This window comes from Ixodes scapularis, unplaced genomic scaffold (assembly GCF_016920785.2).
Source record: "Ixodes scapularis isolate PalLabHiFi unplaced genomic scaffold, ASM1692078v2 PGA_scaffold0__279_contigs__length_252992795, whole genome shotgun sequence".
NCBI lineage: Eukaryota > Metazoa > Arthropoda > Arachnida > Ixodida > Ixodidae > Ixodes > Ixodes scapularis.
In genome coordinates this window covers 67824376-67838476 of record NW_024609835.1, presented here as the reverse complement: position 1 = coordinate 67838476, position 14101 = coordinate 67824376, and the positions used below count along the sequence as shown (strand labels likewise).

At 47.8% G+C, this 14101-nt stretch overlaps 1 protein-coding gene across 1 annotated transcript in view; it reads right to left on the bottom strand.

Moving 5' to 3' along the window:
• The window catches only part of LOC121836848, a 63090-nt gene extending 54880 nt beyond the window's left edge, over nt 1-8210 (bottom strand). Inside the window, exon 1 of the mRNA XM_042292122.1 lies at nt 7875-8210. Within this exon, the coding sequence (XP_042148056.1) occupies nt 7875-8210 (336 nt within the window). The remainder of the gene's footprint in view (nt 1-7874) is intronic.
• Nucleotides 8211-14101: the final 5891 nt, after the last annotated feature.

Here is a 14101-nt window from a genome sequence, read left to right as displayed (position 1 = left end):
CTCGCTTCAATCTATGCCGGACATCTCTATCACCGAACAAAGAGTATTTTCACTGTTACTAAATATTGATTTTCAAAAGTCACCTGGCCCAGACAATATCCCTAATGGATTTTTAAAACGATATGCAGAGTGGATTTCTAAATACTTGACAATTATATTTCGGGTCTCTATAGAACAGCATAGCGTTCCCAGGAATTGGTTGTGTGCCAGGGTTGTTCACAAATCGGGCGATAAGCATAATGCAACAAACTACAGACCTATTTCATTAACATGCACTTCCTGTAAGCTTTTTGAGCACATAGTTTCCAGAAGCCTTTACGACTATTTTGAAAGTTCAAAAGTTTTTTTTATAAAAACCAACATGGATCTCGACGAGGGTTGTCCACAGTATCGCAGTTGCTTGAAACATTTTATGATTTTTCGTGCTCGTCAAACGAAAGAGGACAAATAGACGCGATTTGTCTAGACTTATCAAAATCATTCGATCGGGTATGTCATGAAGACTTATAAGAAAACTAACTAGTTACAGAGTTAATGATCACGTCACTCAGTGGATTAGCGCACACCTTAGAGATAGGAGTCAGTTTGTAGTTATCGATGGTGTTGCGTCGTCTGCCTGTAGGGTGCCGTCGGGAGTCCCCCAAGGGTCAGTTTTGGGACCAGTGTTATTTTTATACTTCGTGAACGATTTGCTGGAAACAGTAAGCTCCAATATTACACTTAGGTTATTCGCAGACGACTGCCTGCTCTACACTAAAGTTCGTTGCCCTGTAGACCAAGAAAACTTAAACTTGTCGCTCGCCTCAGTAAATAATTGGTGTCAAAAATGGGGAATGAAGCTGAACCCGGAAAAGACTTTTTCTCAAAATAACAAGCAAAAAAAAACATTCTTACTTACAATTATAAAATAGGAAATGTGTCTTTAACAGTAGCTGATCATTTAAAGTACTTAGGGGTAACGATAGCCTCAGATTTAAGATGGAAACTGCAGGTAGATAGCTTGTGTCGTAAGGCTATAAAAAAGTTGTGGTTCTTGAAGCGCAATCTAAGGCATGCTCCGTTTAATGTAAAATTATCCGCATACACAACCCTGGTGAGGCCAACTCTGGAATACGCCTGTGCTGTGTGGGATCCGTATAGGAAGAACCAAATTGATAAGTTAGAAAAAATACAAATATTGGCAGCCCGCTTTATCTGTTCGAGGTATGGTCGAACTGACTCGGTGGTTTCAGTGCTCAAAGAACTAAACCTCCCTTTACTGTCAAGTCGCAGAGAAATTATCAGACTTAAACTTCCTTTTAAGCTCTTTCGAAACGAGCTGAACATTGACACCTCCCGTTACCTGCTACCACGCTCGACTCGGCCATTGCGGGGTGTGCATAACAAGGCATTTGAAATACAACGGGTAAACAATGACATTTTTAAGTATTCGTTTTTTGTTAGAACTGTTAAACAATGAAACGATCTACCGGAAGATACTGTAAATATAAAAAAAAAGTATTGTTGTCTTTGAGGAAACGCTGGAGAAACGAAGCTGTTTGGTGCTCTGAGTGTGTCCTTTAGTTACATTTCAAATTTTTTCAGAAAGTGTGTCAAAACTTGTGTGCTTGTATCCGCGTGGTTGTACTGTATACTTTCTTATAGATTGTGAAATGTATTGGTATGTCATTTTCTTCTACTCCTGTAACCGCCCTGAAAAAAGGGTGAACAGTATTAATAATAACTAATCAAAATAAATAAAGTCTCATTATTCTTTCTGCTGCAAGAGTACGAGAACCCCTCGTGCAGCAGCAGAGCTCCACCTCTCGCTGTGGCGATCACCTCCATCTTTTCGAATGAAGTATGAGTTAAAAAATAGCGGCTCTTATATAGCCTCCGCATTCACCGTTCGGGACGGAACCAGAATCTAAAACGTTTGCTGCAAACTATTCACCCTTGAGAAGCGATAGACATGCCAAGATAAGAGGCGACCCACTTTATCCGCCCAAACCAAATAGAACAATACATTGTTTGTGGACGAAAAGACTCTTGCGGGACCGGTTGCCCGCGTGACGAGTCATCCTGTGACGAATGTTCCTATGGGACAATTCGTCTTGTAACCAATCGTCCTGTGACGAGTGCGCATGTGACGAATGGACCGTACCCGATCGCGGCGGTTGGTTCACGTGGTCGGCAGCGACTCGGGCGGCGGCTGAAGCTGTTTCAGGCCTCCCTGAAGGTGGAACAGGCGTACGCAGTGTCAGTCTGTTCTCAAGAAGGTCGATGACAGCGTCGTATTCACACAGAAAGTCCATGCCGAGAATGACGTCTCTGGCAGAGTCTTATAGAATGACGAATTTTACAGGACACGTCTCGCCGTGGATCTCGACGCGAGCAGTCCATCTTCCGACTGGCGTGATGAGATGTCCCCCGGCAGTCCGTATCTGTGGGCCATCCCACGGTGTCGTCACTTTCTGAAGCCGTTGGGAGAGCCTCCCACTCAGGGCGGAGCGGTCTGCTCCGGTGCCGACGAGAGCCGACTCGTCGTAGACTTTGATAACGACGTGTAGGTTAATCTTCACCATTGCAGGAGCATCGTTTCGGTCTCTGGTGGTGTTTGATTGGTGGCCCTCCGACGTTCGTGGAGTATCTTGGCGTCGGTCGTCTTCGGACAGTCCACCTCGATTGGTTGCCGTGCCTAGTTTCCCCGGCGAGGAGCGAGGGGCGACAGGCTTTCACGTCGGGGTCGGTGCATCAGTGAAGCTGGACGTCGTGGCGACGGTGACCGGGACACGCGGCGAGCTGAAAGCGGGGGAGACTGAGGTCGTCGGAGGTAGAGCACTATATAGCTCCTACGGAGCAGAGTAGCGCAATCCTTTGAACCCGGTGTTTTGCCGACAACATGGCCGACAGAGAGGCTCGACGCGAGTCACGTGGTACTCAGGGTTCCAGGAGGCGGCCCGCCCTATGGGAGAATACATGGAGATCGACACAACATGGCTGATTAAAAAATAAATGGCGAATTCACACTTTTTAAAACTAGTCTGCCATAAAGTTAGTAAAGCACTAAACACTTTATCAAAGTTTTAGTAATATCGGATGCGTGTGTAAATTTTGAGAAGGCAATTTCCAAGGCAATGGCGTTTGAAGCAGACGACTTTTGCTCGCAGCGGAGATAGGCTTTTCGGGTTGGCCAGAGCGGGTCACGTGAACGGAGTGACGTCGCCGTGTCGTCTGCGGCATAATGCCGCTCGGGCAATTTTTTAAAAAAAGTTACGTCCTTACGTGGCACAAAACTTAGCGCAAATTATTCTAAAATGTTCCATCATTATGTCAAAAATAATTGCCATTCTGTACATCTCCACAATACTGAAGAAACAGCGATTGTCTTACGTTCTCCATGCATTTCTGACCGGAGTAGGAACCTCCGGGCGTTCGCCGCTAGTCGCCGAGAGACGGCGTTCTAGATTGCGCTACTCTGCTCCGAAGGAGATATATGGTGCTCCAGTCGGAGGTATTCTTCGATCTCCCGCGGGCCTTCACCGTAGCGCGGACGTGGATCGTTCGGATGGAAGCCACGCAGCCCTATTTGCCGGTATCGGCGGTAGATATGGTCGGCTTCCCCGCAGTGGTCACACAACGGGCGTCGATCGGCCATCCTCCACACGTCGGTTTTCCTCGGCGATAGTCGTTCCGAGTGGACATACTGAACTTCTTCCGCGCGTCGAGGGTGCAACGAGATCGGTGTGTCTGGCCGTGGTGGCGCCGTGGCTTGGCGGTTAGCTTGCGGAGGTCGTCGGGCCATGACGGCGTGGCTCAACGTCGGTTCCTCTGGCGTCGTCCTGTTGATCGGAACTTCAGGTTGGAAGGCTCTATGAACCTCCTCTCGAACAACCTCGGCGAGTGACAGTGAGGATGGCCGATCCGCGACGAGGAGCATCTTCCGGAGTTCTCCCCGGACGATGCCGCGGACGAATTGCCAAAGGCCGTCGACACTGGCGGTGTTCAGGTCCAGTCGGCAGAATGCGACGGTTGGAGGAGCAGGTACGCCGGCGAGTCGATGGTAATGGCTTGCTCGGGCCGACAGCGCGCGCTCGGTGTTAGTGGCTTCAGCCAAAAAACCGTCGATGGTTGTCGGGGGACTGCGAACAAGGCCCCCGAATATTTCAGCCTTCACGCCACGCATGAGGACGCGAAGCTTTTTCTCCTCGGCTACCTACGGATCGGTTCGGGCACATAGGCGCATGACATCCTCAACGAAGCTGGTCACGCTTTCGTTGGGGCCCTGCACCATTGTTTGGAGTTGGTCCTCCGCTCGCTGCTGACGGTGGTGGTTGAGGAACGTTCGCTTCAACTCGGCGGCGCAAGACTCCCACGTAATGCCGCGCCCGCAGCTGGCAAAGTAGGCAGCGCGCGCTTGAATTAACGGTTATATTGCCTGCCTCCCACGCGAAAAGCAAGGGTTCGATTTTTGGGAGTGGCGCATATTTTGTTCCTTTCTGCAATTTAGTATTCTGGTAAATTCGAGAATCCTGTTGGCGTGTTCGAAGTACGAATATTCTACGCGTCGATCCTTTTACGCCGATCATTCCAGAAGCTCACGCGTGTACATAAGGGGCTTCGCGTGGCGAGCCAAAGTCAGTTTCGCCTCAGCGTTCGATCCTGCTGCTTCGCCGCCTTCGATGCCGTCGACGCTCTGTTGTTATCTTCTTTTTTTTTCTCCTCTATTTTTGGGCACAAGTTCGCCCCATTAAACATTTCAGTTTGCCCAGTTATTCTATGTTTCATTAACGGTTAATTCGTGACATTTTGGTGGAGACGTGGTGTACCGCATGTCCGTGCAGCGCTCCCCTCCAAAGTCCCGCAGTGCAAGTCCGAACCCAATCCTCCGAGGACCCAGCGAACACGATACCGAGATCCGATCAAGTCGCCGCAACCTTGGCCTACCCCCGGAATTAGGACCCTTGCCCCCCAAGACCAAGCCGAAAAAGACGACGATGGCCAACCAGGCGCAAACCCCGGCCGCTTCTGCAGTCGTATACACCAACTCATGTTTACAAACAAACCGGAGCGCCCCTGGCTGACGCCCCCGGCGCCGCGCATGCGCGATGGGGGTGTGTGCAAGAAGCTCGTCATCGCCCATGAACAAACCATTGGAATGCGATGTTTTCGGCGTCGGTGTGAGTCCCCCTGCCCTTTTTCGCGTTCGAATTGTTGATTCTACGTCTTCCTGGCGATGTCTGACTACTTGAGCGGCGTCAGCGAAATTACCGAGGCTCGTTACACCACAAAACTTCGCGTGAATAATGTGACATGTGACGATTCATTCCGCGTGGACGCCGCAGTATGTACGCCAAAGCCTGATTCGCATGATGCGATTTCGCTCGCAATTTTCAGTCACGACGCTGCTCGGGCTCTAAAAGCGTGAACCGTAGCTGTGGTGGTCGAAGTGGATACTGAAAATCGCAAGTAGAATCGGACCAGGTGAATTAGGGATAACAAGTCGGTCATGGCCACTGGTAACAATGATTAACATCTTCTTGTATCTACTGTTTACATTGAGCCTGCTTACCAAACTTCAAATTTAAGTCTTTTGAGGCCTGCACTTACTTCGTATCGCAACTACCGGGCAAACATTTGGTCTACGGGCCGGCGTCGTCTAAGAGTCAAAAAAACTGCTCCGACTTTACTCAACAAGATTAACAATTTAATCAAACGTTTCGTCTCCCATGCAGGAAACATCATCAGTGAAACCTACAAGCAGGAATGAGGGAAAAAACTTCAACAGTCCTATTTAAGCAAGTCCGCGCACACATCGGGGAGGGGGCCGCGGTTCGAGTTGCAAGCTGATGAGTCACTTCGGATGAACCATGATTCCACGAACCTGCGTGGACCCCACCTTTGTTCGCGCGCCAGAGTGGACGCATTCTCAAAGTCGAAACAGTGACCAGTATTCCAACAATGGTCTACGAGTTCCGTCTTCGCTCTTGTCGCATGCGTGGCCTTCGCCACGTCCCTTTTGTGTTCGTTTAAGCGAGTGCAGCGCTTCCGGTCTGTCTACCCAATGTAGGATGCGTCACAGTCTAGACAATTCACTTTATACACAACACCGCATTGGGACTCTGGGGGAGTGTAATCTTTAGGTTTAGAAATGAGGTCACGTAGTTTACGTTGGGGTTTGAAAGCAGTGCGGATATTCAAAGGGGCGAGGGCCCTGCGAATAGACTCAGAAACACCTCTCAAATAGGGTATTGTTAGTTGCCCTGTCCTAAGTCGTCCATTATCCTGACTTCTTCTTTGGCCCATCTGTTAGCGCGTGTTATCAATAAAACGTTTCGGATAATTCCGCTTCATCAACAGGTCAACAATAACAGCATCCTCAGAAGCGCGCAATTGAGGATTAGAAGAAATGCGTTCGGACCGATGTAGTAAGGTTTTTACGACAGCCCTTTTATGTTCGTGAAAAAATTGTAAGGGTGCAGGCGAGCTGGTGGAAGTTAACCATAGTTTTGTTTAACCCGAGACTGGGGTATTTCGGAAAAGGGACGAGAAGAAAAGAGGCCACAAGGAGGCGACGTCTGACGTCTCTTTTGAGACGTCGCCTCCTTGTGGCCTCTTTTCTTCTCGTCCCTTTTCCGAAATACCCCAGTCTCGGGTTAAACAAAACTATGGCTTTTATGTTCGACAGAATGGTGCGAGTTAAAGTTTAAGAGGTTGCCTGTATCGCAAGCTTTGCGGTACACTGTTGTATCTAAGCGACCGTTACTATGTCGGAACACATTAACATCCAGAAAAGGCAGCGCACCGTTCTGTTCAACTTCATGTGTGAATTGGATTGATGATTCAACGTTGTTTAAAGCTAAATGAAAGTCAGCAACATGGTCCTTGTTTAAAATTACAAAAGTGTCGTCCACATAACGTTTGTAAAACCCTATCGGGAGCATACTCTGTTCAAGGACAGTTTCCTCCACATACTCCATAATCAGATTTGCCATTGTAGCAGAAATTGGGCTACCTATTGGACATCCTTCAATTTGGTGATAAATTTGTCCGCGAAACATAAAAGGCGATTGTTTAAGACAAAAACGCAGCAAAATTACAATATCATCCACCGTTAACGATGTGCGTGATGGGAGGCTGTCATCCCTACGTAGGCGTGTTTCGGCTATCTCAACAGCCCGAGAGGTAGGGACATTCGTGAACAAGGACACAACATCAAATGAAACCATTATGTCGTCTTCGTCTAGGACGTGATCCCGAACCAGGCCCACGAATTCTTGGGAATTCCGTACTGTTAAACCATTTTTACCTGTGACCGGAGTGATGAGTTCGACCAGATATTTTGACAGATTGTACGTCGGAGACCCAATAAATGAAACAATAGGACGCAACGGGCACTCGGGCTTGTGAATTTTGGGGAGACCGTACAATTTAGGTGTAGACCCGTCAGAAGAAAAAAGACGACGGTACATGGCATCGTCTAGGCGTTTCTTCTTTTTTAGATCCCGGAGCTTATCAACAAGGGGTCTCTCAGATTTAGGAGTGGGGTCCCGGGGTAACATCACAAAATGCGCTGTGTCGTCAAGAATTACCTGCATTTTTTCATAGTAACTTTCTTTATCGAGGATAACAGTGCCTTTCCCCTTGTCAGCTGTAAGAATAATAATTGATTGATCCGATTTAAGATCCCGTAGTGCCGACTGCTCCACCTTGCTCAGATTCGATGCCGTCACTTTAGCATTATTAAGCATAGTCGATATGCGGCTGCGGGCCAGATTGATCCCGGTCGTATCCTGTAGGTGACGAAGTGCCTCCTCAATTTCAATTATAAAGTCTCTTCTGGGAACTACACGTGGGGCTAGAGCGAAATCAAGTCCTTTCGAAAGAAGACTTACATGACCTGCGGAGAGCTCTTTCGATGACAAGTTGTAGACCGCTGATGCCGGTGGTGTGGGGACCTTTGGAATTAGTTGGGACAGTTTCTTGTCATGGGTATCCGTGCATTTGACCCTTTCCATTTCTTCTGCTTGCTTCCGTGCACCGAACACGTGGTGCATGTCGTCAGGTTTGAGAGTCCGTCGTAGGAACTTCTCAGCTGTAACAAGCCGGTGCCGACAGTCGATGAGTTTCTGCTTGTTGCCCAGCATCCGTGCCTTGAGGCAGTCACGGCTGAAGTTCTGGGCCAGTTTTCTTCCGTAGGGTGTCGGCCCGGGGGCGACATCGTAGACCATGTGGAATCACGTTGTGGTTCAGGCACTCACGGTTGAAGAGTTGATGGCATTCCAGGCGGACGATCTTTGTGGACTGGTTGAAGTATTCTCTCAAGTTGCCCAAGGCAGCAGAGCCGTACAAGGTGCGAATGAATGCAAAAATATTCCAAAAGCCGGGAATCATAATGGTCAAAAAAACTGCTCCGACTTTACTCAACAAGATTAACAATTTAATCAAACGTTACGTCTCTTATGCAGGAAACATCGTCAGTGAAACCTACAAGCAGGAATGATGGAAAAAACTTCAACAGTCCTATTTAAGCAAGTCCGCGTACACATCGGGGAGGGGGCCGCGGTTCCAGTTGCAAGCTGATGAGTCACTTCGGATGAACCATGATTCCACGAACCTGCGTGGACCCCACCTTTGTTCGCGCGCCAGAGTGGACGCATTCTCAAAGTCGAAACAGTGACCCGTATTCCAACAATGGTCTACGAGTTCCGTCTTCGCTCTTGTCGCATGCGTGGCCTTCGCCACGTCCCTTTTGTGTTCGTTTAAGCGAGTGCAGCGCTTCCGGCCTGTCTCCCCAATGTAGGATGCGTCACAGTCTAGACAATTCACTTTATACACAACACCCAAATTGAAGGATGTCCAATGGGCAGCTTAATTTCTGTTACAATGGCAAATCTGATTATGAAGTATGCGGAGGAAACTGTCCTTGAACAGAGTATGCTCCCGATAGGGTTTTACAAACGTTATGTGGACGACACTTTTGTAATTTTAAACAAGGACCATGTTGCTCACTTTCATTTAGCTTTAAACAACGTTGAGTCATCAATCCAATTCACACATGAAGTTGAACAGAACGGTGCGCTGCCTTTTCTGGATGTTAATGTGTTCCGACATAGTAACGGTCGCTTAGATACAACAGTGTACCGCAAAGCTTGCGATACAGGCAACCTCTTAAACTTTAACTCGCACCATTCTGTCGAACATAAAAGGGCTGTCGTAAAAACCTTACTACATCGGTCCGAACGCATTTCTTCTAATCCTCAATTGCGCGCTTCTGAAGATGCTGTTATTGTTGACCTGTTGATGAAGCGGAATTATCCGAAACGTTTTATTGATAACACGCGCAAACAGATGGGCCAAAGAAGAAGTCAGGATAATGGACGACTTAGGACAGGGCAGGTAGCAATACCCTATTTGAGAGGTGTTTCTGAGTGTATTCGCAGGGCCCTCGCCCCTTTGAATATCCGCACTGCTTTCAAACCCCAACGTAAACTACGTGACCTCATTTCTAAACCTAAAGATTACACCCCCCCAGAGTCCCAGTGCGGTGTTGTGTATAAAGTGAATTGTCTAGACTGTGACGCATCCTACATTGGGGAGACAGACCGGAAGCGCTGCACTCGCTTAAACAAACACAAAAGGGACGTGGCGAAGGCCACGCATGCGACAAGAGCGAAGACGGAACTCGTAGACCATTGTTGGAATACGGGTCACTGTTTCGACTTTGAGAATGCGTCTACTCTGGCGCGCGAACAAAGGTGGGGTCCACGCAGGTTCGTGGAATCATGGTTCATCCGAAGTGACTCATCAGCTTGCAACTCGAACCGCGGCCCCCTCCCCGATGTGTACGCGGACTTGCTTAAATAGGATTGTTGAAGTTTTTTCCCTCATTCCTGCTTGTAGGTTTCACTGACGATGTTTCCTGCATAAGAGACGAAACGTTTGATTAAATTGTTAATCTTGTTGAGTAAATTCGGAGCAGTTTTTTGTTCATTATGATTCCCGGCTTTTGGAATATTTTTGCAGTCGTCTAAGAGAGCAGACGACAAGCAGAAATGTTTGAAAGAGCAGACGACAGTTCGAAAGATCAGGCGGTCGTTTGAAGTTGAAAACGCACTGAACGTAGTCCGCTTGTGGTACGCACCACTTGACGTTCGTCTGGCGTTCATGTTGGAACAAAAGAAATAAATCTGATGACCACAAGTATCCGTGAATTCAACCCAAAGTGCTTCCCGCCAAACCAATCGTGGTCCGACGGCGTCTGGTTTTCCCTTTTCACGGAACATATCCACGTTCTCGGGCGAACCGGGCACATAAAATTTGACCTTCAAACATTTTCGACTCTTTTGGCACAACCCCAGTCGCGGCATTTTGACGAGAAGGCAGGTTTCTGACTGGTCCCTTTCAAAACAAAACAGGAATACACGTCTGGCATGGGGACTTCTGCCCACAGCCCCAGACCGAAAGTGCGACCGACGCGCCACCACCGCGCCCTGACATCACAGAGTTGAGTTCGTGTATACTTGCCCGTCGCCCCCAGAACTCTGACGCCTTTCCACGGAGACATCCACGAGGACATTGAAGACTGGCTGCACTATGGCTATGGTGGGCTACACTATGAGCGTGTAGCCCACCACAACGGGTGGACGACTGAGCAATGCCTCCACAATCTATACTTCGCGCTTCAAGGAACTGCTAGGCACTGGTCTGAAAACCACGAAGCGTCCTTCATTACGTGGGAGGGAGGCACATTAACCGTTAGGCCACGCGCGCGCTGCTTACTTGGCCGGCTGCGCGCGCGGCAATATTGTGTCCACTTGTCGGTTATTGTATTCCTCCGTGTCTTGGTTAGATTATGACCAAGCATGCAATGAAAACATTCCGTATCATCAAAACACAAAAACGCAGGTCATGGGCTCCCGCCGATAAAGCCATGCTTGACCTATTTTTATTAATTTTTTTTTATGAATGTTTGTTGTTGGTGAACGTCAAATAACTAGAAATAAACATCAATGCAAACCGCTACAGGAACTGATTGGACAGGCGGTACACAGCTATTAAGAATTAGCGATCCAGTATGCCTTCTTCTGGTGTGATTCTTTTACACGACAATGCCCGTCCGCATCTTGGAACAATTGTGCAGCATGGGTTAGCGCAGAAAGGATGGTATATTCTGCCCCCCTCCAGCTTACCCTCCCGATATGCCAGCATGTGAACCTGTTAGAAGGCTTTGTCAAGATCAGCCGTCCTTCTGTTGCCCCCGCTCTGACCCTAGAAATTATTTTTGCTTCGGAAAATTCAAGAACAATTTCCTTGGGGTTCAAGAAGTAGAGGAGTGTATGTCGGTCAGGTTTACTAAATATCTAGTCGTATAATCTTGGTATAATTTTTCGCGTGTCTCCCAGACGTATAGCGTATATTCGCGACAAAAATTATGTTCTCCGCACACCACATACCATGGCTAGAACATTCCACTGCTCAGTGGCGTGATAGCTCTCTTCCAATTATTTCATTTTTTTTCTTATAGCTACGATTATTAGCTTTTCCTCTGGTTCCCAAAGAGATCCTCTTTTTTTTTTTTGACGTCTTGCACGTTTAAGACCGGCACGCAATTAATGTTTTTACACCTTGAGAACAATAATTTTACATGCGCTGTTTAATGTGATATTATATGCGTAGCACGAGAATTAATAAAGAGAGCAAGCAAATAGGAAAACCACAATAATACAAGAGAAACGAGATTGTCGTTTATGAAGTTGACCTTCAGAATAATCGCCGAAAAAATTTAGAATCGCATTAATTTATTTCGTAGGCTCCAAGGACAGTTTCCAATATTGATATTGTGTTTGTATATTTAATTCGCGTAAAGAAAGCGTACGTACGCCAAGTAGAACTAAAAGCAAATTAAAGACAAAACACAAACAATGCCGAATAATATAAACATTGTAGGCGAAATTGCGTATGCTATAGCCTTTTTGCACCGCTCGTGCCTCCTCAATGTTTCTTATTACACCGCTTATAAGCTGCCGGAGAAAAACGAGGGGGAATGCGTATTTGTTGTCGGAATCCTTTAACCCAGGTAGCACACCCCGTCGGCTGGTATCGGGACTACGCCAGCCGGTCCTGGTAACAGGATAGCGGCGCCCAGCCATTGGCGCCGGTCAGCCACCGGCCCCGGCCGGCGTCGGGATTCCTTCTTGCTCACTGGCCAGTTCAGCTGTAGAAGTTACAGTGACTGGCCGGCATCGGGTTTTTGCTGTCTTTGCTCCCCAGCCATTCCATGGAGGTTCCAGTAACCGGCCGGCATCGGTATTTTAGAGCGCAGCTCTTAGGGGCCCGTTCCCGGCTTGAGCGGCATCGGCGTCGGCGTCGCCGTCGGCGTCGGCGTAACCAAGGTCACCCCGAGGTCACGCGGCCCCCAAGGTCATCCCAAGGTCACGTGACCCCCAAGGTCACCCAAAGGTCACGTGACCTCCCCGATGACGTCATCATTACTGACGACGTCACCGGCATCCACATCGCCATCGTCATCATCACTGATGACGTCATCAGTGACGTCACTGATGACCTCACCGGCATCCGCATCGTCATCGTCATCATCACTGATGACGTCATCAGTGACGTCACTGATGACGTCACTGGCATTCGCATCGTCATCGTCATCATCACTGATGACGTTATCAGTGACGTCACTGATGACCTCACCGGCATCCGCATCGTCATCGTCATCATCACTGATGACGTCATCAGTGACGCCACTGATGACGTCACCGGCATCTGCATCGTCATCGTAATCATCACAGATGACGTCATCAGTGACGTCTCTGATGACGTCACCGACATCCGCATCGTCATCATCGCTGATGACGTCATCGGAGTCCGCATCGTCATCGTCACTGATGACGTCACTGATGACATCATCGGCATCGTCACGTGAACCCCCAAGGTCACTTCACCCCCCCTCCCCCAGTACCCTTCCCTCCTCCTCAAGAGCTGCGCTCTAATTCGGTGTTACAGGGAGTTGTAAACGGCTTTCACTTTTTCTTTCCTGAATGGTCAGTATTTGCGTGGAAGTTCAGTGACTGGCAGGCATCGGCACTTTGTTGTTCAGGCTGGCGAGCCCCACCACGGAAGTCCCGTTTACTGACCGACATCAATTTTCTTTTTTGCCGTTTTCACTATGTAGTCAAGTCATTGAGATTCTGACGAACTGCGGCAATTCATGAGTAGCGAGTGGAAATATTTGCGTTGATCAATCCTTCGTAAATGACTGCCGACGCTGGCGTATTTCATCATAGCATGTCAAGGCTGACGTGTTTCATCGCGAAAACGCAAGAAAAGGCAATGCGGTGAGGAAAACTTACAGTTCAGGTTTGAGAATCTTATCGCTTACGCCACAAAAAATACAATTAACAACGCCGAACGATACTTCTTCAGGAAGCTAGTTTAATTCGACGTACTCTACTTAAGGTCCGGCGGTATACGCCCTTGTTTGGCTCTGATAAAAATTAAAAAAAAGGTATAACGGAGCCTCTGAATAAAAAAAAAACACGTGGCATGATTGAGCAAGCGCTTTGAGTTACAAAACAATAATAAACATTACTTTCCAGAAAATAGAAAAGTAAGCGATGTGTTTATTGAATATGACGCTACGAGAGGTGCATAACTCTCCTGAGACCATGTTATTGGTGATTTTAATTGAGTGTGAAAATTTGCTATTTCAGGCTGGAGTCAAAATGTTCTGTGGTAGTTACGATCATCTAACAGAAATATTTGAAATATTCACATAGCCAGACCATTTCTGTACCCCGATAGCTTATGTTATACTACATACCGCATTCATATTAAACATAGCACAAAAGAGACGGGACAAAAAGACGAAGTCCACGACCAACTTGCCCAGCAGACCAAGCTTTTACAATAGATACCGCACCAGAGGAAGGCGAATACAAAAACTTTTTTAACGCAAAAAAAAAGCGAGAAAAGCAATGCGTTGTGGATGTTTACACTGCCGGGTTAGTGAATGTGACCCCTTGACGCTCCGAAAAAAAAATGTTACCACGCCGAACGGTACCGTTTCTGAAAGCTAGTTTAATTATCCGCACATGTACTTGAATCTTAG